Here is a 24,678-nt window from a genome sequence, read left to right as displayed (position 1 = left end):
TATAATCCAATATGACCGATAACTCAGAACTGAGTTTTTCGCAAATTTTTTTATTTCTTACATTTAAGACTTATGCCCCGTATCCACCGCACAAAAATACTCGGTTCTTTTCCGTTCAGTTCGAATGTTTCGTTTGCCTTAAAAAACTCGGTTTTTCTACGTTCGCGGCTACATGAAAATATCGATAACGAACATGGAAATATCGAGCACACTTTTTGAGTAATCACGCGATATTTCATCGATATGACAACGAAGAAGAGATCACCACTCAACAAGCAGCTGTGCGCCAAAGTATGAATAAATAAATTAACAAATTTATTTAGCTTTTTGGCACAATTCTCTAGCAACCTTGTGGAGTAGCATTCACGAGGAAATGTTGTTTGAGTTGTGGGAATAAAATTAAACGCCATTGAGGTCTGCACAAAAAACTCACACACATACACATATGTATATCAATGTAAATATTGCATAGCTGCCAGCAATTCTACTTACAAATGGCCTATCTTAAATTAGATCTTCCTCCACTTTGTCAAGATATTAAAATTTAAAATAGTTTTCCATTTTACAAGTACGTATACAGTTTTTTAAATTGTTTGCCAACTCTTGTTTACATTTGAACAGCTGGCATTTCAGAGCGGCTACATTATGAAGGCTACCGTTGTCCATACTTTTCGGTTCTTGGCGGTGGAAACGCCAAAACGGTACTTGGACGAAACTAAAATTATCGATATTTTGAAATTCATGTATCAAAACATACCAAGAAGCGTGCATCTCTAGTCGATTAGTTTCGCTAAACTAGAAATTAAATATTTCTACACATTTATTAGCCATGGAAGAAAACGTGTGTGATTTAGAAGCAAAATTAAGTCATGCTCGTCAGTCATTGACAACTTTAAATGATAACATTCGACGATTTGTTGGTCGTGGTCTTAAGGATTCCAGGTTTTTATTTTAAATTTCTCATGCATATACGTGTTTACTTGTACATACAAATATGTTAATAGGAATTTGTTTCTAGAGTGGACAGATATAATCCTGACAGCGGAACTTCTAAGAGAAATGAATCAAATTACGACCGAAATGTGCCACGCAAGGATATTACTTTGAGGACAAATAGGCGGATACACGATTCAAAAATCGTAGTAAATCGACCCTCTAAAGAAGAGGATGAAGATGCGTCAATATGGCTGCCAACCCCAAGAATAAATTCACGGGTAATTCGGGAATTACCTTCTAGAGAAGAGATTGTTGAAGCTCAAGGCATTGATTCAGAATCAAGAGCTCGAAATCGACGTATGTTTGGTTCGCTCTTGGGTACATTACAAAAATTCTGTCAAGAGGAATCAAGATTACGAAAAACCGAAGATAAGAAGGCACAGATTGAAAAGAAGTTGGAGAAACAACAATTACAAGAAAGAGAACTATTGCAAAAGGAACGCAATTCATTATATTTAGATAGGAAGCGCAAACAACTTGAAATCAAATGTCTTGAAAATAAAATGGCTAGAGTAAAGGATTTCAAAACTTGGGAGCACTCAATGAACAATCAAAAAAACCAAATACAAACCAAAAGCAAGCCGCATCTACTCTTTCAACCCAGATTAAACACACCGCACACCGAACAGTTAATTTTAAAACGAAAAATCGAACTGGATTCCCTAATTGAGCGACGCCGCGTAAACTTGCAAGCTGATCTAAGAGAAATCGAATACACTAATAATATGGAGGAAGACGAGTACGGATTAGATGACAGCAGCAACAGCAACTTTTACGATGCAGGCAAACAAGTAAATGAATCGAATATAAAAACGCTGCTGGCTGACAATTCTGAAAAATCAAATCACAATTGGTTGACGCTTGAAGAATGATGTGCAAATTATTCGTTTTTCTTAGTATTGCGATTATTAGTTAATGCCGATATGTGCTTAACTTTTTTCGATGTCGCTAGACTTATATTTTAAAAATAGAATAAAAGTTAAGTTGGACCAAAGTAAATTTAATATTCTTTAATTCATTTTGCATACCTCAAGGCCCTTTTAACTATTCATGTGTAGAGTAGCAAGTAGCTGTGAATATGTACATGTTTGTGACGTATCGAATTCCGTTATTCTATGGAGTTCCCAATTCTCTAAAAACTGTTGTGTTCGATAGTATTACTTATTCTGAGTAAAATTTCTGCTAAAATTAATTGTAGAACGTCAAAATCACAAGTAACCGCCAAACCTTAGCACATAATATAAGTACATACATACATATGTATATTCAAGTCGGTGTAATACATTTTCAAGCTGTTAAAGTACAATATATCGCGCTTCACATTTGCTTTCTTTGATCAGATTTTTTTTTGCATTTGAAAATGCAAATGTACTCACTTTTCAAGATCTACATATGTCTATGGCTTTAAGCTTTTGAAATTTAAATTGTTTTCTTATGTCAGAAAACGCTTACGCTTGCATATGAATGTGCATACTCAAATATTCTGACGCAAAGCATGAAAGCACAATATGAATTGTGCGGCTATTTTACAACAACAACAATATAGTATGTAGCAGGCAAAAGGAGGCATCTCCAACTAAATAAAGTTTATATATTCTTGATCAGCGTCAATAACCGAGACGATATAGTCTTGTCCGTCTGTCTATCCGTCCGTACGAACATCTAGATCTTAGAGACAAGAAGTCGATTACTCCAAAAACTGACCACCACTGGTACAATTCGTAACGAAGTCTTCTCAGCTAACAAACTCGTAACATTGCGAATCTTATAAGCAAATACAATTTTAAATTCACGTCAATTAGAATGAACGAATGACCCAGACCTAACCCAAACAATAGATTGTGTCTCGCCTGGCAGTCCTACAGACTGAAGGAAAGAAGTATATTTGGCTGACTTTGCAGTTACGAAAAACATACAAGGCGTCAAATCTTAATCTGATCTGCCATCAGATTTTTACCGCTGCTTTCCAATAAATCAACACCGAGTAAATAAAATAACAAATTGGCTTACAAAAAAATTTAGTTTTTCATATTTAACTAAACCTACGATAATTGGATAACGTAGCTGATATAAACTTCTCTACAAACTTGCGTCAGCTCGTATTTCAGCGCTACAAATGCGACACGCGTTTCGCAAGAGATTGAGCAGCTCGTAAAAAGGCGTTTACGGCAATCCCACTGATCCCCATCTGCACTATATCTATATATATCACTATATCAGTTACAATTACTAATGACGACTACTTGTCTTCCCGGTTTACAATAAAACAAGTAAGAAAGTTACAGTCGAGTGTGCTCGACTGTGAGATACCCGCTACCTATTTTGAATAAAAGCAAATTATTGCGGTATTTTTCTAAAAATATATAGCAAAATACAAAAAAATACTGAAAATTTACCTAATTGCATATTTGTTATATCGATATAGTACCACATTCAAAATATACCATATACTCCACAATATACCAGATTGTTAGCCAACGCTGTCGAGATTTACTTTGCTGCTTATGCTGTTTTTTGCTCCCCTTGTATTCTGATAAATTAAACAGTTTGAAAATATGTTTTTTTTAATTCTTTTTTTTTTTCATAAAATACAATGTTATTCAAAATAAACTTTCAAAATCTTTTTCATCTTGAAAAAGAGATAAGTTGTCAATCGTTGAATCCAGAAAGCTTGGATTCAATTTGACCAGCAGTATATTCTCTAGTACTTCCTGACTTAGTCGATTTCGGTAATCAGTAAGTACAAGTCTTAGCGTCGAAAATGCTCATTTAATCGTCACCTGTTAGAAAACATTTGTATTTATGTTTTAATTTATTAAAACATTTACATTGCATATATACGTACCTGAGTTGGTGGTACCGCAAAGCAAACATTAGTTAGTGCATATAGCTCCTGGTCAGTGCACTGCTTTTCTTTCCAAAATGTGAGAACGTCTGCATCGATTCTTTGGAAAGAAAGTTGAAGATTCTCAATCTTTGAGTAGACGTCTGACTTCCGTTTGGATCCCTTGCTCTAAGTAAGCGTTTAACAATTCATCTTATTCATCAAAAAATGGTTCACAGATTAATGTGAGCCCGGATTTGGTGTTGAGCATATCTGTCCAGTAGAATTTGTCATTTATTCTGACCCATATCGATTTAAAATGATTTGCTGCATAATTTTTTTGTTGTGGTGTTAGTGTATGTTGAAAACGAGGATTCAAAAACAAACAGGAAATGAGATATTAATTATTTAATAACATTTTCGATCGAGAGATCGAGAGTTGCATCATTTACAATTTTTTCTGTGCAAATTTCTAATTTTGGCCATTGGGCGTAAAAATTTCCATAATGTAGTTGTTCTTCTTGAATTTTTTTAATGTTTTCTGCAATGGACTGAAAACTGAGCAATAGTTTTCAATAAAATTCCACAACGATGCATCCACTTAAAAATTGTCTTCTTCGAATTGTTCGATTGTTTTCAGTTGACTCACTTTCAGTTACTTCATCTTTGGCCACTAACAAATCCTTTAGCATCGTGTAAGTGGATCCCCATCTGGTCGAATAATCTAGTTTCGGCATTTTTAGCTGTTTCAGCTTGAATATTTCGCGATATCCATTTGAAGTTTTTCTTATAAATTTCGTCATGTTGCGACAATTAAATTGGTATTTCAACACATCCGACGATTTGGTAACATCAAGAGGAACCAGTTGAGCTGTATGTGCAGCACAACGACAAACTTGAATTTTCCTTATTAACACGTTTGGCACTTTTTCGATATTTTTAAATATTCATCGTTTGAACAATATTCGCAGTCCTTACCAAGATTTTCATCGAAAACAAATGGTACCATTGTCATATGTAACTGACACTATTTGGCTTAAGTTTATATTATATTTACTTAGGACTTTAGTACTTTAGCGGCGAGATTTTTGGCTGTGCTCGATCCAACACCTTTGAGCTCTACCATGCCTAATATAAGGGATTTTATTTGAGCTGAACCAATATATTGAGCACTTATGCCAAAAATGTTTCTTGTCAGCCGCGTGACACTGTCTATTATTATGACCTCAGTTGTTGTCTTTTATTCACTTCAATTTTTTTTTTCTAATAGCTTCTTTTAATTTTATGGAGGAATTGGACAACACTTCAAATTGTTCAACACATTCAGCATTTAAATTAATAGGGCGTGGCAAAACTTTGAAATCAACTTGATCTGCGTGCAAACGGAACAAATGCTGTCGAAAAATTATAGCTCTATCTCTTATAGGATGGACAGACGGTGTTGATCAAGAATATATATACTTTAAAGGGTCGGAGATTGCTCCTTCTACCTGTTACATACATTTCCTGCCGGCACAAAGTTGTAATATAAAAACACATCTGGCCACGCCGACATTCGATCGCGAATATAAACTTCTCTGTTAACTTCCGAACAATTCTCACGGAAAATTTCAGCATAGCATGCGGATATACAAAAGCAGCAGTGCAAAGTCTTTCGGGGGCCGTTTTGTTCCGAAGTTCTCAACCAAAAAAATTTGTAGACAGCTCCACATGCGAAAAATAGACATATGTTTATTTTTAATTACAGCATTTATTTAGCAAATCTTTGGGCTATACTTTTTTTTTTTTACTTTTTAGGGTCATAAGGGTTGCCAAAAACGGTCCCTCCAAAATTTGTGGAAATATATTGCTTTTCCGCACGTTAAAAATGTTGCTCATCTGCAGATGGGAACAGCAGTTAACATCCTCCAGATCAAAAATTAATTATTAAAAAATACTTCGTGGTAACTTTACATGAAAACATTATGTGTTTTGCATATTAATAATTAATGGCGAAGTTGATAGTTTAAGAGAGTTGCGAATGAAGTTGTTAGAATTAGGGCGAAAGTGAAAGCACAATAAAGCTTTAGTGACGCTCTCTGAGCGAGTTCGTTCCGCCAATTTAGTTAAGTTAGGCTCACAATGTAAATTAACATTGTGAAGTAAAGGAGCTGAAGATCAAAAGCTACAGCGCGTCGCTATTTTTTCGTTCGTTTTCAACAACAACAACAATTAGGTCCAGTCAATCGTTCGCGAAATAAAGCGAGATTTATAATAAAAATGCTTGTGATTTTTATGGCGCTCCCGGGTGGACTTTAAATGTTGTTGCTTCGCGAATGCATCTCTCTTGGCTTTCGTCGCCCTCTCTTGTCAACACACTCGCAGCCAATGTAACGTGTGTGCTGACAGCTAAGCGCACATACATATGTATATGTAAGTTAACAACAACGTTGACACATCAGAAGGTGGCTAAGTGCATCGACACCTGAAATGCACTCAGCCAATTCTGCAAGCTCTGCAAAGTCTGCAGAACATCCGCTACATGCCCTGGGTCGGCATAACATCGATCGTGGGACACTTGCGCAACGCGGGATCGCAATCAGCACCGAGTGCCACATGCCCTGTGTCAGCATAATATCCATCGTGGGACACTTGCGCAACCAGCGCCAACGCGGGATCGTCAGCAGCGACGGCAGCAGCGGTAGCGGCAGCGAGCCTTCATTTTAAGACTTAGAATTGTCATAAGTTAGTTCCATTTTGGCAACCGAATAAAGCAATCGCTTTTTTTTTATTTAAAAACAAACATAACGTTTTGCTAATTTGTACATATAAATACGGCCGAAATCCCCCTACATTGGTTGATTGTGTATATCAGTGAGATATCGTGTTGTGCGATATATAAATAATAAAAATAAAATTTTTATATTCGCTACCCATAGGGTAGAAGGGTATTATAACTTTGTGCCGGCAGAAAATGTATGTATCAGGTAGAAGGAGGTATATATATTCTTGATCAGCATCAATAGCCGAGACGATCTAGCCATGTCCGTCTGTCTGTCTGTCCGTATGAACACCTAGATAGCACTTCGACAAATCTGAAGGTAGTATTTGATGCATCGTGTCGCACTTCGAATGGTCGGACCAACCGTTCAAGAAGAGCTATTTTCGACTGCATAAATATGCATTAACGACCAACATTAAAATGATGCACCGATAACAATCTCCGAGACTAACAGCAACAACAGCAACTTAAATCAATTTGACGCAGTTGCAAAACATAAAAGTACCACGATATTTGCCCACTCTTCAATAATAGCGTATGGGCATTTATTTACGTTCGGGCGCACACTGCAGAAGATTGTAAAACCTCCAAGTCGAAAGTAGCGCCCCTCAAGCCTACGACACATCCTAGACTTGAGTTGTGTGTAGCCCACCTTCTTGCAGAACTCTGCCACCGAAGGCTGATACGATCATCAATTGAACGGATGGTTCTGTGGTCAGATTCGGAAGTCACTCTTTATTCGATCCGGTCACATCCTTCCACTCTCGCGACATTCGTGTCGAATCGCGTGGCCGAGATTCAAGAGTTGTCAGAGAGCGTGGACTATCGTCATGTTCCAACTAAGCAGAACCCGCAGACACTATATCGTAGAGGTTGCGAAGTGTCTGAACTATGCGCGTTCATATGGTTCAGTGGTCCGTCATTCTTATAGGAACCGCTCGATGCATGGCCAGTTAATCACCATTCTGAAGAGACGCGTAATTTGGAAGTGCGCAAAACTGTTTTTGGACTGACAGCTTTGGTAGCCAAGTCGGATCTATTAGTTGAATCTATTGAAAAATTTTCGACGAATACAAGTTCGTTACAAGTGTTCGCTTATGTGTGTCCGTGGTCGTGACGGTCGAAGCGGTGCTCAACTCCCATCCACTCGAAACCGTTAGTCAGGATCCAACAGACGGCCAGGCATTAAACCCATGGCACCTACTGGAGGGCGGCCCACTGTTGTGCACTGGTGGCACCGGCAGCGTCCAGGACTCCTACCAGGATGGTCTTAAGCTGCTTAAGGCGATGTCACATCGCTCAAGCCAGCACTCTGGCAGCGATGGTCCCAGGAGTATGTACTGAGTCTGAAATCACGGGCCAAGTGGAACCAATCGCTGCCAAATCTACAAATCGGAGAGCTCGTCGTCTTTGATTGAGTCGTGGCGGTTTACCCAGGACAAGACGGAGGGAAGCGCGTCGCAGATGTGCGAACTAGCGGTGGAGGGCTCTACAAGCGGTCAATTCATAAACTGGCGTCTCTGCCAGTGGTATGAAGGCACAGCCGTTCATGGGGGCAGGTGTTGGTGCAGTTGATAATTTTAGAGAGTTATGGCGAAGCCAGAGCGCAATAAAACTATCGTGTCACTCTCTGAACGAGTTCGTCTCGCTTAAGTTAAGTTAGGAATAGAATGTAACATTGTGCAGTAAATGAGTTGAAAATCGGAAGTTAAAACGCGTCATCATTTTTCGCTCGTTTTCTTTTTCAACAACAAATAAAGCGAGAATTAATATCATAAAAACTGTTGTGATTTATCAAACAGCAACCTTTAAAATTTTGGCTAAAATGGGCCATAATTTTGTTGAGATGAAACCACATCTATAAAGTTCGATTTGTTATAATTAGAAGGATAATATATCCAAGTTAGTTAGTGTACAACTACATTTCTCAACTATTTTCTTAAGCATTATAAATTTAAAAACAGCTGATTTAAAAAGGTAATTATCAGGTGAGTGCAAAGAAATGGTGGTGAGGATGGAAAAGTCCTTAAATTTTTTTTACGAAATCTTTCAATTCCTAGCTAGATGCCATCTCACATGCCATCTTCTCAATCGATGACATTTCGTGCGTTTTCTAATATTTACATAACGATCCTCCGTCACCCTTAGTTGGTAAATGTAAATAATTCCTTGCCGAACCGGGTTGGTCCAATCGGATGCATCGTTGACTGAAAATTATAGAGGTATTCCGTTTATGGGTTCAAAAACCTTTTGCATTTGGTCGGCAAATTTGTCGAGTTTTGCTTTGTCACTGCGTGTATTGTTGCCGTAAATGCCACAATTGCCATGAGAAGAGTTGTTTGATATGCAGGACAACTGATTGTCTTAGAGTACTGCTGTTCTGCCAATGTTTAGCAGATAGTGATGAGGGATTTTCGTTCTTAACATAAGCGTTCATAGGTCTTGGGTTGTGAGTTGCTTTTCGCAATTGCTACAACCAAACCGGAATCAAGTATAGTTTGTAGACACATTTATATCAGTGCCATTTAAGCATAATCACTTGCTTGACTCAGTTTGAGAGGCTAAAGGTTAAGGCAAGAAAGCAATACAGATTTTATATATTTATATTGCAATCAGCGGTACGGCCACTAAGTTTCTGACGGCATAATAACATTAAGCAAACAATACCATACATGCCAAAATAATGGTTTCACTGAAAACTGAATTATTGGCCCTCAAGCCATGGCAACAACAAGCGACAGGCTGATTTCGAACATCGAACTCAGCAAATTCCGTTAAATTTAGTTCAGTCGCACATGGACTGCATAGGGCAGCGAAGGATAGTGTTTGCGTGTGAAATTTTCTATTGTGCTGCCATCAGCTCGCGCACATTGATTTCACAAACAAAAGTGGCGAGAGCCGAAGGACTAGTGCTGCAAAAACATCGGCACACTATCGATACTATCGATGTTTTTATTTTTTAAAGAAAACATCGATGTTTTTTTTGCGCTATCGATGTTTTGTTTGAATGGATTACCATCACAAAATTTACTAAAAGCGCGCGAAGCAGGTTTGGGTAACATTATAAATTACAGATTATTTTAAAAGCTTGGCTTAAATTGGTGTTGGCGGTCGTACGATGGCTAGTCCTGTAAATAGAAAGCGTAAGTACATGTTTCTAATCTGTTTGAAGGTGATTAATTCATGGCTTACTATTCATTGAATTAAATTTATTATTTGTTTTGGTTTAGAAAAAAAACTCGCTTTTATTTAAGATTTTAAACTTGTATATCAAATAATTACAAAAAAATTGTTCTAAACATCGATACTATCGATGTTTTTTTTTTAAACATCGGAAACCTCGATGGTGCCAAACCTCGATGTTTTTGCAGCACTACGAAGGACTATATTGAATATATATTCAGGTCCAATGTTACGTTCGTCCAATGTAAAAACCCATAAGAAAAAACAGTTGGTTCGAAACTTAAAAAAACTAAATGCAGTGGAATTAGGCTATTTTGCGATTTTACTGGGGGCAAATGTACCATTTTAACTTAATGGAAATTAACCAAGAATGTTACGCTCGCCCCATGTAAAAACCCATAGGAAAAAATCAGTTTTCTACGTTCGCGAGCTACATGAAAGTTTCTAAAACGAACGTAGAAATATTGAAGACACTATGGGTAGTCACACGATATTTTATCAATGTGAAACCGAAAATGAGCTCAACACTCAACAAACAGCTGACAGTGCTAGCCTGGCACTTAAGTGTGTCATGGTATAAAAAAAGAAATAAAAAAATTTATTTTGATTTTTAAAACATATCTCCAGCAATCTCGTAGAGTGGCATTCGCGAAGAAATGTTGTTTGTGGCTGTTGAATTGTCAAAACGGGGATTGAACGGACGTAAAATAACTGACTGGCTGTGGAAACGTGGCATTAAGACAAAAACAATGATATCTATCAGTTATTATTATATCGATAGTTGACGCTTAAGATGTGGTGTGCGTAAAGATAGGTACGCAATATTATAGCTTATTCCCACTGCACTAGCTGACGTTTCAATCCGATTTTTTTTCTTATGGGTTTTTACATGGGGCGAACGTAACACTCGACCTGGATGAAAAAATTAGATTTTTTCTTTTTATTTAATCCATGATCGTCAAATTGATTTAGTACTTGGTATAAATTCGTAAAAGATAAATTGGGGTTCTAACAATTTTGTCCATATCTCGGTTCTGAAAAATTGTCGGCAAATTTGGCTTTTGACAAATTATAGGGTATAGTTTTAGAAATATATCCGTATGAAATCATTAATTTTTCTTTAGCTGTTTGCGAGATATTTGGGAAAATTTTAACCACCTCAGCTCCAGTTCCAGGAAGATATGCAGCAATTATGGTCAAAATACTTATAGCGGTTTTTAAGAAAATAAACATGTACTCAACCCATAGCCGATTTAAAGCGGGGCACAATATAGTTAAATTGATTTTGGGGGGACAGTGAATACTTACAGAAAACAACAAAATGAAACAAAAAAGCAATAAATTTAAATTTATATTAAATTTTTATATTATTTCATATATATATTATAAGTTTATAATCATGTTTAGTGCATAAGCAATATATCGACATTAATTTTAAATTATTCTTCACATTTGTTTAACTATGTCGCTCTTTGTTTTATTGAAGTCGTTATAGCCCTTTTTGGGAAAATTCAATTTTTGTGATAATTGCGACAATTTAAAATTAATATAATCGTTTTCTTTAAACAGCATCCGATATTTTTATCCCGATAGGCGACGCCAAAGTTGCGGAACTATCTTGACGGACATTAAGTTGTGGAAGTAAACTAATACACATTTATATATTTCCAATATGTATGGATATGACAACAAATAACATTAATTAATAATTCAACTACTTGTAACTTAAATGTACAGTGCAGTATATAATCAAAGTGTCATTAGTGTATCAACAGATAAATCGTATGGAACATTTTTTTTGAATTGATTATTCACCTAAGTATCGTTACTCTACGTATACCGAAAGATATCGACACTTCCAAATCGATTTTTTTTTTATAAAATAAGGCGTCGTCTTTATAGACGAAAAAATAATTCGAGCGTCTGATTGTGTCAAATATAAAAAACATATTTCGAAATGGCGTTATCAGATTTTGGACAAATAGCCTTAAAATGGGACCCAAAAAATTTGGAAATCCGTACAATGTCTGTGGAGAAAACATTAGAGCCTTTGGTATTACAAGTGACAACACTAGTGAACACCAAAGGTCCTAGCAAAAAAAAAAAAGGTAAGTAAAATGTGTATTACAAGATTTAGAATGTGATTAAAGGTATTGCTACGAAAATATGTAAATACAAACATATTTATAGTAAAATGTTCGATAATTGACAATTGTGTCAACAATACCAAGCATCTCTATTCATAAATTTCGGTTGGTTATTGGACTAAGCAGCGAATATAAAATGCTAAACAATCGTATAGTGACTCATAACCTAGGACCCTATATCTACTTTAAATATGGTATAGTATCTATGTATGTAGTTTGGTATTTAAGAATCTCTGTCTATATACAGTTTTTATAGTTTTTACGACATTTATTAGGTCAACTGGTCATTCATGCATTTACGTGAATTCAAATACATATGCTTACTTCATATGTATATGAGCCTTTAATTGTATGAATATTTGCTTCATACGTATATGTATGTATTTACACATTACAGAAGAATTTACATATGAATGTTTATACGTACGCATGTATGAATGTACATTTGCATGTACATACATTTACATGTACATATGTATGTAGATAAAACAAGTAACAGTCGAGTGTTCTCGACTCTGAGATACAGAAATACCTCAATAATTAGCTTTATTTCAAAATGGGTAGCTGGTATATATTTATATATGTATGTATATAGTATATATATATATATATGGTATATAGCCAGCTACCCATTTTGAAATAAAACTAATTATTGCGGTACTTATATATATATATATACCAGCTACCAGCTGGTACCAGCTACCCATTTTTGTATCTCACAGTCGAGCACACTCGACTGTTACTTTATATACTTTACTTTATATAATATATATATATATATATATAATATATATATTTGGTATATCGATATAGTACCACATTCAAAATATACCATAGACAGCACAATATACCAGATTGTCGTCCAAAGCAACTATGATCCCCTTGTAAGTAGGCGTTTTTGCCCATACAAAAGTACAGTAGAATCCGGTTATAACGACTCCGCTTATAGTGTCCTTCCGGTTATTGCGACGAAAAGTCGATGGCTTGGTTGGTCCCCATACAACCTTATATGAAAGGGCCTCCGCTTAGTACGTCTCCGCTTTTACCGACAAACCGCTTATACCGACGAAATTTTCACAATTCAACCGGATATTGCGACGAAAAAAAAAATACAGCGAAATACTGCCAACAAATTTAAGTATCAAACGACGCTGTCATAAATGTATGCATTTATCAGTGAGTGGCACTCTTGTTGGGAGCGTAGGAGCGACACGAAGGTTCTTACATACTCACTACTCTCTGTTAGTTTTAGCAGGTATACGATTTATTATGGGAAAACCATTCCAATAAAGTAATTTATCAATTTTTTGTTTTGTTTAAAAATTCATTTGTTTCATCTTAAAAACCTATTACGAACATGGCAACCATAAAAAAAAACAAAACAAAAATTTATTTTGCTCCTTTCGATTAGTGCGTCTTCCGCGTATAACGACGTAAAATCGTCGGTCCCTTGAAAGTCGCTATAAACGGAATCTACTGTATTTCTTTAGTAACTTCAACAATTTTTATCGGATCGCAACCAAATTTTCAGGAATCACAAATACTTTAGTTGTTATTGTATTTTTCGCAGCTCTAGCTTTAAAATGACGCTTGTAATTCGATTTTTTTGATTTGTAGGGGCGGAAAAAATTTGCGTGCAAACATAACAAATGCTGTCGAAAAAATTATAGCTCTATCTCTTATAGTCTCTGAGATCCAGTGTTTCATACGGACGGACGGACATGTCTAGATCGTCTCCGCTGTTGACGCTGATCAAGAATATATATACTTTATAGGGTCGGAGATGCCTCCTTCTACCTGTTACATACATTTCTTGCCGGTACAAAGTTATAATACCCTTTTATCCTATGGGTTGCGGGTATAAACATTGGCTCCAAGATTAGCGATTTTTTCTAAAAAATTACTCAAATTTATTTGTAAGCACCATCTGTTTACTATTATTTTGTAATATACTGTTATATTTTCTAAAAAAAAATTTAAAGCTAAAACAAGATGATTCGTAGGAATAATAAGGCAGAAGCCAAATGTGAGATGCCAGCAAATCACACAAACATGAACGCTTTTTTTTGGTTATTTTTTGTTTTTCTATAATGTTATATAGTAAACAAATAATAGAGAATAAATGACAGGATATCTCTATGTTAAAACATTAATCTAAAATCCTGCGTAAATAAATTGAATACATTTTTTAGTTTGGACAGTATACTGATTCAAAGTTGACGTTTGGTGGTGGTTGAAATAAGCTGTTATCCACTGTATATTAACTGAAAAATACCACTTTACCACAATTAAGAACATTAATCTTAAATCTGAGCTCTTAAAACAATATTTATTTAAGAGCAAAAGATCCAAACTATGAAAATTAATCTCAATAAGGAAAGTTCTCAAAATAAGACCCAAAATACTAAATTTATATTACGAATCAATTAAAAATCATACGAATTTTCGCGCTTAGTTTAGTTAGTCGATCTGTGACGAATTCGAATCGTAATTTCAAGAGCTCAATTGTTAAAATAGAATTTAAGAATTATTTTATTAGCTGAACAAAATGAAAGCTCACTGCGTCGTGATACTGGTGAAGTGGAAAGGAAATTAATTTTGGTATTGATAAAATGCAAAATAGCTCGAGATGATAATGCTCTAATGAGAACGAGCCTGCTTGATGTTTAGATTAAATGAAATGGGCTTCATAGCAAGGACACCTGGAAAAAAGCCGCCCTTGAATAAAAGAATGAAGGTAAACCGTCTAAACTAGGCCAACAAGGATACAACAAAATGGAATTCAAATTCAATATAAGTGGAACCGATGCACAGTGGTTGGGCTTGTATTGAGCCGCGGCCATAAGTACATACTTGCGACGAAATTTATACCAAAATTTTTTAAAAATGTATGTAATATAAAATTTCGTAAGTCTGTCTATATCATATAGCTGCTATAGAAACGGTTGATTCGGTTAGTTCTTAGCATTTAGCTTGAAGAATTTTTTTTTGTTTTTGAATATATGTAAACCAAACTCATGGATTGTGTTTTGAGCAATTTTATATATGTTTCCCAAATTTAGTTCAAATCGAAAAACTATACCATACTATACTATACCTGCCATAGCAAAAATTGCAAACAAAAATAAGTGCTAGAGTCAAAGAGTAGTTTCTAAATCGAAAAGGCGTCATAACAAACCAAATAGTTGGTAAACATTAACTAAATCAAAAAAACAAAGGATGAAATAGTAATTACTTTCATTCTAAAATGATATCTAGTGCAGGCTTGATTAAACTGGAAGTCTTCGTGGAACCTTTTTATACCCGCAACCCATAGGGTATACGGGCATTATATCTTTGTACCGGCAGGAAATGTATGTTACAGGTAGAAGGAGGTATCTCTATAAAGTATATATATTCTTGATCAGCGTCAACAGTCGAGACGATCTAGCCATGTCCGTCTCTCTGTCTACGTATGAAACAATGGGTCTCAGAGACTACAAGAGTTAGAGCTATAATTTTCTTCGACAGCATTTGTTATGCTTGTTTCAAATTTTTGCCACGCCCACTTCGGAATTTTGGTACATACAATAATAACTATAGTCATTATGATTGCTGAAAACTTGGTTGCGATCACATTAAAAAATTGTCGAAGTTATTGAAAAAATACTTTTGTATGGGGAAAAACGCCTGCTATGATTTCTTTTGTATGTATGCGTCTATGTATCTACATACATGCTCGATATTGGTGTGTGTATGCATGTGTAGTGTTGCAACGAAGATGAACACGACAACAATTGCTTGTGTCTTAGATGTTTAGAGTTCAATAGCGGCTTCACAATAATTACTATAGTAATTGTGGTGGGCGAATTCGAGTCCCGGTCGGGAATACAAACATACATATATATATTTTTTTTAATGCGATTTATGTATATATTTATGCGATTTATATTTTTAATATATACTGCAAAAATACTATAAATATACCATAGGCGGCACAATATACCAGATTGTCAGCCAAAGCATCTAAGACCCCTAGTAAGTAGGCGTTTTTGCCCATACAAAAATATTTCTTTAATAACTACGACATTTTTATCTGATCGCAACCAAATTTTCAGGTATCATAACTACTATATATACCAAAATTCGCAACTTTAGCTTTAAAATTACGCTTGTTATTCGATTTTTTTGATTTGCGGGGGCGGAATTGGGCGTGGCAAAAATTTGAAACAAACTTGATCTTCGGGCAAACATAACAAATGCTGTCGAAAAAAATTAGAGCTCTATGCCTTATAGTCCCTGAGATCCAGTGTTTCATACGGATAGACACACAGACGGACATGGCTATATCGTCTCGGCTGTTGGCGCTGATCAAGAATATATATACTTTATAGGGTCGGAGATGCCTCCTTCTACCTGTTACATACATTTCCTGTCGGCACAAAGTTTTAATACCCTTCTACCCTATGGGTAGCGGGTATAATAAATAGTCTTATTCAATCCGAAAAACTGAATAAACTTATCTTTTATTAAGATGTGCTGAACATCACTTAATTCATTTTCATCGATATTTTGCAAAACAAAACTGATTCACAGCAGTTTGTTGGCGGTTGTTGTTGCTCCAAAAATCAAGCAACGTTGGATAACAAGACGTAAATACAACTGCAACATTAAGTTTTGGCGTAAATCGGGCAAAAATGTTAACCACTATTTGATTGTTAACAGTTTGGTTAATAACATTCAGCTTTAATATTGCCTCGACCGGCGTAGACGCACTAGTTACACTCCACAGAAACACAAATACATTTGTTACCAGGGACAATTGGACATTATATCACATGTTCTAAAAATTTAGTGCCAATAATTAATATTACATACTTTGACGATTAAATTCCATATTCAATCTTTTTTATTTGATTTAATATTTGAATATAAAACTGACAGAAAAAATCACAAATTTTCACGCAAATTTTTTTTTTTGAGGGTCCAGACCATAGTCTTTTAATATGGGCGAATAACAAATTACCAACGAAGTCTAAAATTCTTTAAAAATATGTTTCAGTATTCTTGAAGTATTCTAATTCAAAAATAAAGTCAATTTAATGATACCGAACACAAAAAAAAATGTAAAAATGCCGCACTTAGCGACTTTTTGCCCATAGTGCATTGCCAGGTATGGTGATGGTGACATATATGACCAGCTTTGTTTTCTTATTCTTGCTATTAAACCCACATAGTTCAACCAACTTAAAATTGTTCGCACCGAAGAATTATTATTCTCCAGATCTGGAGAAAATATTTTCATACAAAGAATTTGTTTTCAGTATCAACCCATTTTAGCTTTCATTTCTAGAGTCTGAGTGTGCTATATGAAGTGGTTTCAAAAAACAACAAATAATTATCATAAAATTATATAAATAGTGCTGCAAAAATAGGCAAACTATGTAGAAATTATATCTGAGAACTCGAAAAAAATTAATAATATAAAATAGTATTTATGAAAACTTTTGATTTTGTATGCAATTATTGGCTGGCAGGAAAATATAAATTTGGGAGATATTTCCAATAAAAGGATAATATGATAGTAAAAGTTAGAAGTGAATACGGGATAGTCATAGTAATTTTCAGATGATATGCACAATGTTGTCTACTATACATTTGCCTATAACCAAAAAAAAAATACTCCGTAATAAATAATATGTCTTTTTTTGTGATAAAATAACAAATCAATGAGTATGAAGAATTTCATATATATTGTAATGTATATGAATAGACATAGAATATAATGAATAGAATATATGAATATCAAGAAAAGTATTTCTGCCTCTGTTCTTTTAGGAAAATCAAAACGAGCTAGCGCACTAGTTGCAGCAGTTGAAAAAGCCACGGAAAACTTCATTCAAAAAGGAGAACAAATTGCGTATGAAAATCCAGACATTACTCAGGAGATGTTATCAGCGGTAGACGAAGTGAGGAAAACTGGAGATGCAATGAGTCTGGCAGCAAGAGAATTTTCAGAAGATCCATGCAGTTCATTGAAACGCGGAAACATGGTGCGGGCAGCTAGAAATTTACTTTCTGCTGTCACACGATTACTAATATTGGCTGATATGGTTGATGTTCATTTATTGCTTAAGTCTCTTCATATTGTTGAAGATGACCTCAATAAACTGAAAAATGCATCTAGCCAAGATGAACTCATGGACAATATGAGAGTAAGTATAAAATGTTTTATTTAATATAAAATTTGAACATTTGGTTGTTTGTAGCAATTTGGTCGCAACGCTGGAGAACTTATAAAACAAGCAGCAAAACGTCAGCAGGAGCTAAAGGATCCTCAATTGCGAGATGACTTGGCTGCTGCTCGTGCAATGCTAAAAAAACATTCCACAATGCTTCTAACCGCATCCAAGGTCTATGTTCGACACCCAGAATTAGATTTAGCCAAAGTCAACCGGGATTTCATTTTGAAACAAGTTTGCGACGCAGTAAATACGATTAGTGATGTAGCACAAGGAAAATCATCACAACCTACTGATGTTTACAGTGGCGCTGGGGAACTAGCTGCAGCCTTGGACGATTTTGATGTGAGTTTAAACAAAAATCAATTATAATTTTTTTCATACATAAACTTGCTACAGCGGTTTACTTTTATATTATGTAAAATAATATTTTAGGAAGGCATTGTAATGGATCCCATGACTTATAGTGAGAAACGGTCACGTCAACTGCTTGAAGAACGTCTCGAGAGTATAATCAGTGCAGCAGCATTAATGGCCGATGCAGACTGTACGCGAGACGAGCGCAGAGAAAGAATTGTAGCGGAATGTAATGCTGTGCGTCAAGCTTTACAGGATCTTCTCTCTGAATACATGTCAAATGTGAGTATTTTGTATGTTATTTTAGTATAAATAATTGTGAATCTTATTTTTTTTTCAAGATGGGCCAGAAAGATAATACAGCAGGACTGGATCGCGCAATTGATCAAATGTGTCGTAAAACGAGAGATCTTCGCAGGCAGTTACGTAAAGCTGTTGTTGACCACGTGTCCGATTCGTTCTTAGAAACGACATCTCCTTTGATTGACTTGATTGAAGCTGCCAAGTCAGGGAATGAAAAGAAAGTCAGAGAGAAAGCTGACATATTTACTAAACATGCTGAAAAGCTTGTTGAAGTTGCCAATCTCGTGTGCAGTATGTCAAATAACGAAGATGGAGTAAAAATGGTCCGATACGCTGCGGCCCAAATTGAAAGTTTGTGTCCCCAAGTAATTAACGCAGCATCAATTCTTACGGTTCGACCTAACTCTAAAGTTGCCCAGGAAAATATGTCCGCTTATCGACAGGCATGGGAAGTGCAAGTTCGAATTTTGACAGAAGCCGTTGATGATATTACGACTATTGATGACTTTTTAGCTGTATCGGAAAATCATATTTTAGAAGATGTCAACAAATGTGTAATGGCTTTACAAGTTGGCGACGCTAAAGATTTACGTGAAACAGCGGGATCTATACAGGGCCGATCGTCACGTGTATGCAATGTTGTTGAAGCTGAAATGGATAATTATGAACCATGTATTTACACCAAACGAGTCCTAGAAGCAGTCAAAGTTCTTCGAGAGCAAGGTTAGTATCAAAATACTTTTTGTGCTGTAATCTTTTAATAGCCACTACGTATAGGATAGACCAGCGTCAACTGCGGAGACAATATATCAATGTCCGTCTTGTTTGCCTGCATGAAAGCGTAGACTACCCAGACTGTAATAGAAGGAATTATAATTATAGCAACACTTGTTACTTGTTGTTGCTCGCAGATCAAGTTTGTTTTACATTTTTAGCATGCCCAAGAAAACGAGAAAAATCGAAAAGCGTAGAGTAATGATACAACAATAACTACAGACTTTATGATTCCTAAAATGTATAGTAGGCGCTCGTATTTTTTTTTAATTGGGGCAATATTTGAATATCGCTTAACAGAATCAATTGTTTTTATTTTTGTCGTACGAGACATTTTTAACATTATATGAGTTGCCTCTTGTTTTTTTTCCTTTGAGTCAAAAAGAATGTTGAAAAATATATCGCATATAAAAAACTCATTGAAGTAAAAATAGACTAAATAAAGTAGGATAGATCTAAATGGAATAGTTATATTTGCATCTCTAATTTTGTTTACTGTCCATTTTCCTCACATACATTGAGCAGAATGACGATAAATTTATAATAAATTACGTTGTGCTTAGGCAAAAAATAATATTCGAATATGAAGCAAAATCCACTTTTTATAATTTTTTTTCACCTCGCGGTCAGAATTTTCGGGTAAGAAATAAAATAAAATAAATTGTTTAATTAAACTTGACTTATCTCTGAAGTTCAGTTGGGTTAAGAAACATATGTATGTATCTAAACACAATCCAATTGAAAATGTCTGTACTTTTTTGAGTGTAAAGATAAAGCGCTGACTTAATTTTATAGTGAAATGAGAAAGAACTAGGAATAAAAACTAAAATATGTACTTCCAGGAATTGTATGATTTGATTTTAAATTAAAAGTTTTCACCGGTAAAGACAATTGGCAATCGTTAACTCGAACAGATTTAAGAGTCTACATCTTCCATTGCAAATTAGCGCCGTTTTTCTAAACGTTTCCTTGAACACCAGCTGGCGACTTAGTGAAATTAGAGGTAATTTTAATTTGTATTACCGAGTTAATTCCATTTTTTGCCGATGTAAGTTTTTGATTCTCTATCGATATCAAACGATTATTGATAAAAGTCCAAATTTTGTTTTTGGGAAAAGCCAATTAGTTCTAGTATGGATAAAAGTTACCTAGGCCAGAAATATATAAATCAATGTAATACTTATTGTAATAATACCTAGGCGGAGCCTTAGCCATGAAAGATTATTTTGAGTTAAAATGAATATCTTTCTTTGCGTAGCTGCGACGATGTGCTCTCAGTCGTTTAAGCTAAGTTATCACTTATCACCCTATCGGGTGACAATGTATGTATGTGCTTGTATTTTTTGCTCTTTGTAAGTAGGGCATAAAGAAGTTTGCAATTAACATTATTATTATTTTTATCACCCTTTTGATTATTTAGTTTAAATTAATTTATTTTTTGGTTTTCTTATTTTGTAATAATATTATTGTCTGCTGATAGAAAATGCTGGTTGCCGGCTAGTGCCAAAATGTGTTTCGTTTGTTGCTGGCTGTGCAATAGCTCTCTGTTTATACCCTTATGAAACACATAATACTATCCTCACGTTTTTATACCCGCTACGCTAGTGTATTATAACAGGTAGAAGGAGGCAACTTAGTTGTAAAACTTTTCAGCCATTATTAAAAAGTTGCCACAGGCAGAAAAACCCGAAAGCCTCAAGAAATTTGTATTTATTTATGTATATGTATGTAGCAGGAGACTGAAATTGCCACACAAAAATGAAAGCTTATCGAAGACATGTAAACTTTTTGAATTTGAATTTTTTATGTTAGCAGTATTAAGAATTTATAAATGGCATAATGAAGAAATTTGCGACAGTAAAATATTATAGAAGTTTCACTTCGATATGTGTCAATATGTAGCGGGCGAGACTATGGCCAAATGGTCTAATACATTGAAATGTTAATTGAAATTCTTAATAAATAATATTCAATTGCTATCTCTTTCAGTTATGATCAAATTTGAGCAGCGAGTTGATGCTGCCGTCGAAGCTCTATCTACCAATTCAAACAAAGATGTTGATGAAAACGATTTTATTGATGCATCGCGCTTGGTTTATGATGGAGTTCGAGAAATTCGCCGTGCGGTGTTAATGAATAGAGTAAGATAATTGAAACGTTAATTTGAACAATTTATTCTTGTGCATGGACATACACGCTATGCAAATCTAAGTAGTCAAACGATACTGAGCTAAATCACATTACATTCAGATTGTAAATCAGAGACCATTTCCCGTTCAAAAATGAACAGAGTTTACCACACTCGAACGGGAAGGATGCGGACATAGTACTTAGTTTTGCTGCAAACTAATTTTGCTGTTTTAAAAGCTTTATGCTCTTAACTCTTGGTCTTCTATAAAGACGTGATTAAGATAGTGAAACTTTAACATTAGCATTAACCGCGAGGAGGCAATGAAATACAACCAATGTGCTCTTCTAATAATATCGTAGCTTCTTAGCTTCAACTGTCAGTATAGCCGCATGTTAAGCATAATCAATTTTATCATCTTGTCTGAAAAAAGTATGATGCTTGATACATTTTCAGAGCTCAGAGGACTTGGATACAGACACCGAATTTGAACCAGTTGAAGATTTAACGTTGGAAACTCGAAGTCGATGTAAGATCTTAATTTTCGATTTTTATATTTTAGCTTGTATATTTATAGTTATAAAATTTAAGTACTAATTTTTCAAATATACAATTAGAAATTAAATTGTATTTTTAATTTTTTCTATTAATTAATTGGTAACTAATTATTTTTAGCGAGTGCACATACAGGAGATCAGACCGTTGACGAGTATCCAGACATTAGTGGTATTTGCACAGCTAGAGTAAGTAATTACAAATTTTTTTTTTTGATTCATTATTGTTTGTACATTTGATTTAAAGGAAGCAATGCGTAAAATGACAGAAGAAGATAAGCAAAAGATTGCCCAACAAGTCGAGCTATTTCGAAGGGAAAAACTTACTTTTGATTCCGAGGTCGCAAAATGGGATGACACCGGCAATGACATCATTTTCTTGGCAAAACATATGTGTATGATAATGATGGAAATGACAGATTTTACAAGGTGATTTAAATATTATATTGAACAAAAGGAATGGTGCTTTGATATTCATTCCCTTGAAAGACCATTTGCAAAGAACTAACCGCAAGTAAAAATCTTTTGTACTGAGTGTACAAGTACCAAAATTATATTAAATAATAAATATATAGATATTACTCAGAAAAATTAGGAATGAAGAAAATATTTTGCTCCTGGCCACAACCATATTGTTCATTGTACTAGAAATAATGCAATATAAATAATGTTTTTTAACTTGCCATTTAGTTATTGGATTCGTATCGAAAATATTATGTACAGTTACAAAATCAAAAACATCGCTTTTGTATATATTTTGCTTATTAAATAACTAATGGTTAAGGTGAAACATTTTTTTTAAATCTATCCTAATATATTAAAACTTGAATTGGGGCTATAAAATAATACAATAATATATAACAATAATTTTTACAAATGCATAGAGGTCGCGGCCCTTTGAAGACTACTATGGACGTTATCAATGCTGCTAAAAAAATATCCGAAGCCGGCAATAAACTTGATAAGTTAACCCGTGAGATAGCTGAGCAATGCCCTGAAAGCAGCACTAAAAAAGACTTGTTAGCATATTTGCAACGTATCGCATTGTATTGTCATCAAATTCAAATAACTTCAAAGGTCAAAGCAGATGTACAAAACATTAGTGGTGAATTGATCGTGTCTGGGGTAAGAATTATTTAAAAATAATTTTTGTAAAATAGATAGTAATTTTTTTTTTAGCTGGATAGTGCCACATCATTAATCCAAGCAGCTAAGAATTTGATGAATGCTGTTGTACTCACTGTGAAGTACTCCTATGTAGCTTCCACAAAATACACCAGACAAGGCACCGTTACTGTAAGTATATTTGATAAATAGAATTTTCTTTTTACAAAAATAACTCATCACCTGAAAAGCTTTTGTATAAATCACTTGCGATGTTACTCGCCGAAAAATGTTTTATGGCATTGTTCTCAGATGGAGGCTATCTTTTTCGCAAGTTTCACATATGTATAGTAGTGTGCGTCACTTTAATAATTAAAACAAAGACTTTTCGGGCGATGTATTATCGTACTCTATGACTAAACAGTATTTCCTAATGAAAACTTTTTTAGTCTCCAATTGTGGTATGGAAAATGAAAGCACCAGAAAAAAAACCATTAGTGCGTCCTGAAAAACCTGAAGAAGTTCGTGCTAAAGTTCGAAAAGGATCACAGAAAAAAGTGCAAAATCCAATTCATGCGTTATCTGAATTCCAAAGTCCCGCAGATGCTGTATAAAGGCAGATATTTCGAACAATTATAAAATATATATATTCCTATCAATACGTGAATTTAAAATAAAAAATGTATTTCTGCTGTTAACACACTCTAAATTATACTTATATGCTTCATTATCAGAATTACATAATTTGTGTAGCGATAAATAAGTTATGTATACAGGTAGAAAATATTTCATAAGTGCTTGCATATATGAAGATGCCTACATATGTCAATAATTTTTCAATATTAAAAAGGCAAGCTAAAAAAAAACATTATTATGCTAAGTTATACATTTAATTTTAATTTTACTTTTTTCTATTTAAATTATATTCTTTGAACTTGAAAATATTTTACTGAAAAGTAAATACACATATAAATTAATAAACATTCACTCAAAATCGAGTTTCTTTATAAAATGTAACTGTGCAGCAGATGTTTAAAGCACTTAAAGTTATGTGCCATCTACGGTTTAGCTGGCCTGCAAATTTCCTGAGATCAAGATCTCTAGAAATTTCTTTGGTATCCCCCATTTCACCGAAAAATTAATTCTACTGTTAACTTCGGTGAATTGATAAAGCGATATTAACTAAAGCCGACTCTAAATATAATTTAGTACGAGAAAAGATAACGTTACACCTTTTTTGTTACTAAATTCCAGTCGTGGGTTAGACAATATCGCTACTAAAGCAGGCCATCCACAGGCGAGGAAGCACAAATGCGTGAGGCAATA

General features: G+C 34.7%; 2 protein-coding genes and 1 long non-coding RNA gene across 5 annotated transcripts; 2 read left to right on the top strand and 1 right to left on the bottom strand.

Annotated features, from left to right (window-relative positions):
* The first annotated feature begins 746 nt into the window (after positions 1–746).
* LOC132797662 (pinin) lies at positions 747–1,995 on the top strand. Its single transcript, XM_060809417.1, has 2 exons — positions 747–942; positions 1,019–1,995. Exons 1-2 carry the CDS (start codon positions 830–832, stop codon positions 1,866–1,868), a joined length of 963 nt encoding a protein of 320 aa, XP_060665400.1. The 5' UTR covers positions 747–829; the 3' UTR covers positions 1,869–1,995.
* A 1,571-nt stretch (positions 1,996–3,566) lies between these two features.
* On the bottom strand, positions 3,567–4,924 carry LOC132797663 (uncharacterized). The gene is made up of 3 exons (XR_009633758.1): positions 4,273–4,924; positions 3,842–4,147; positions 3,567–3,776 (listed from the first exon to the last, which is right to left on the bottom strand). It is a non-coding gene; the product is annotated as an uncharacterized LOC132797663 (long non-coding RNA).
* Positions 4,925–11,474: 6,550 nt separating this feature from the next.
* LOC132797644 (catenin alpha) lies at positions 11,475–24,314 on the top strand. 3 transcript variants are annotated; one of them, XM_060809399.1, is made up of 12 exons: positions 11,557–11,872; positions 17,729–18,105; positions 18,160–18,477; positions 18,568–18,771; positions 18,831–19,515; positions 21,556–21,707; positions 22,151–22,223; positions 22,370–22,437; positions 22,496–22,677; positions 23,133–23,373; positions 23,428–23,544; positions 23,802–24,314. In XM_060809399.1, the coding sequence occupies exons 1-12, from the start codon at positions 11,722–11,724 to the stop codon at positions 23,964–23,966; spliced, it is 2,733 nt and encodes a 910-aa protein (XP_060665382.1). In that variant the 5' UTR covers positions 11,557–11,721; the 3' UTR covers positions 23,967–24,314. The 3 variants fall into 3 exon arrangements, with proteins under 3 accessions (XP_060665384.1, XP_060665382.1, XP_060665383.1); XM_060809400.1 differs by lacking the exon at positions 11,557–11,872 and adding an exon at positions 12,033–12,105; XM_060809401.1 differs by lacking the exons at positions 21,556–21,707; positions 22,151–22,223; positions 22,370–22,437; ... (2 more) ...; positions 23,428–23,544; positions 23,802–24,314 and adding an exon at positions 19,570–19,589 and having other exon boundaries at positions 11,475–11,872.
* The last annotated feature ends 364 nt before the right edge of the window (positions 24,315–24,678 follow it).

This window comes from Drosophila nasuta, unplaced genomic scaffold, assembly GCF_023558535.2.
Source record: "Drosophila nasuta strain 15112-1781.00 unplaced genomic scaffold, ASM2355853v1 ctg16_pilon, whole genome shotgun sequence".
NCBI lineage: Eukaryota > Metazoa > Arthropoda > Insecta > Diptera > Drosophilidae > Drosophila > Drosophila nasuta.
The sequence above is the reverse complement of the archived record's forward strand: the minus strand, read 5'-3'. Positions and strand labels throughout refer to the sequence as shown.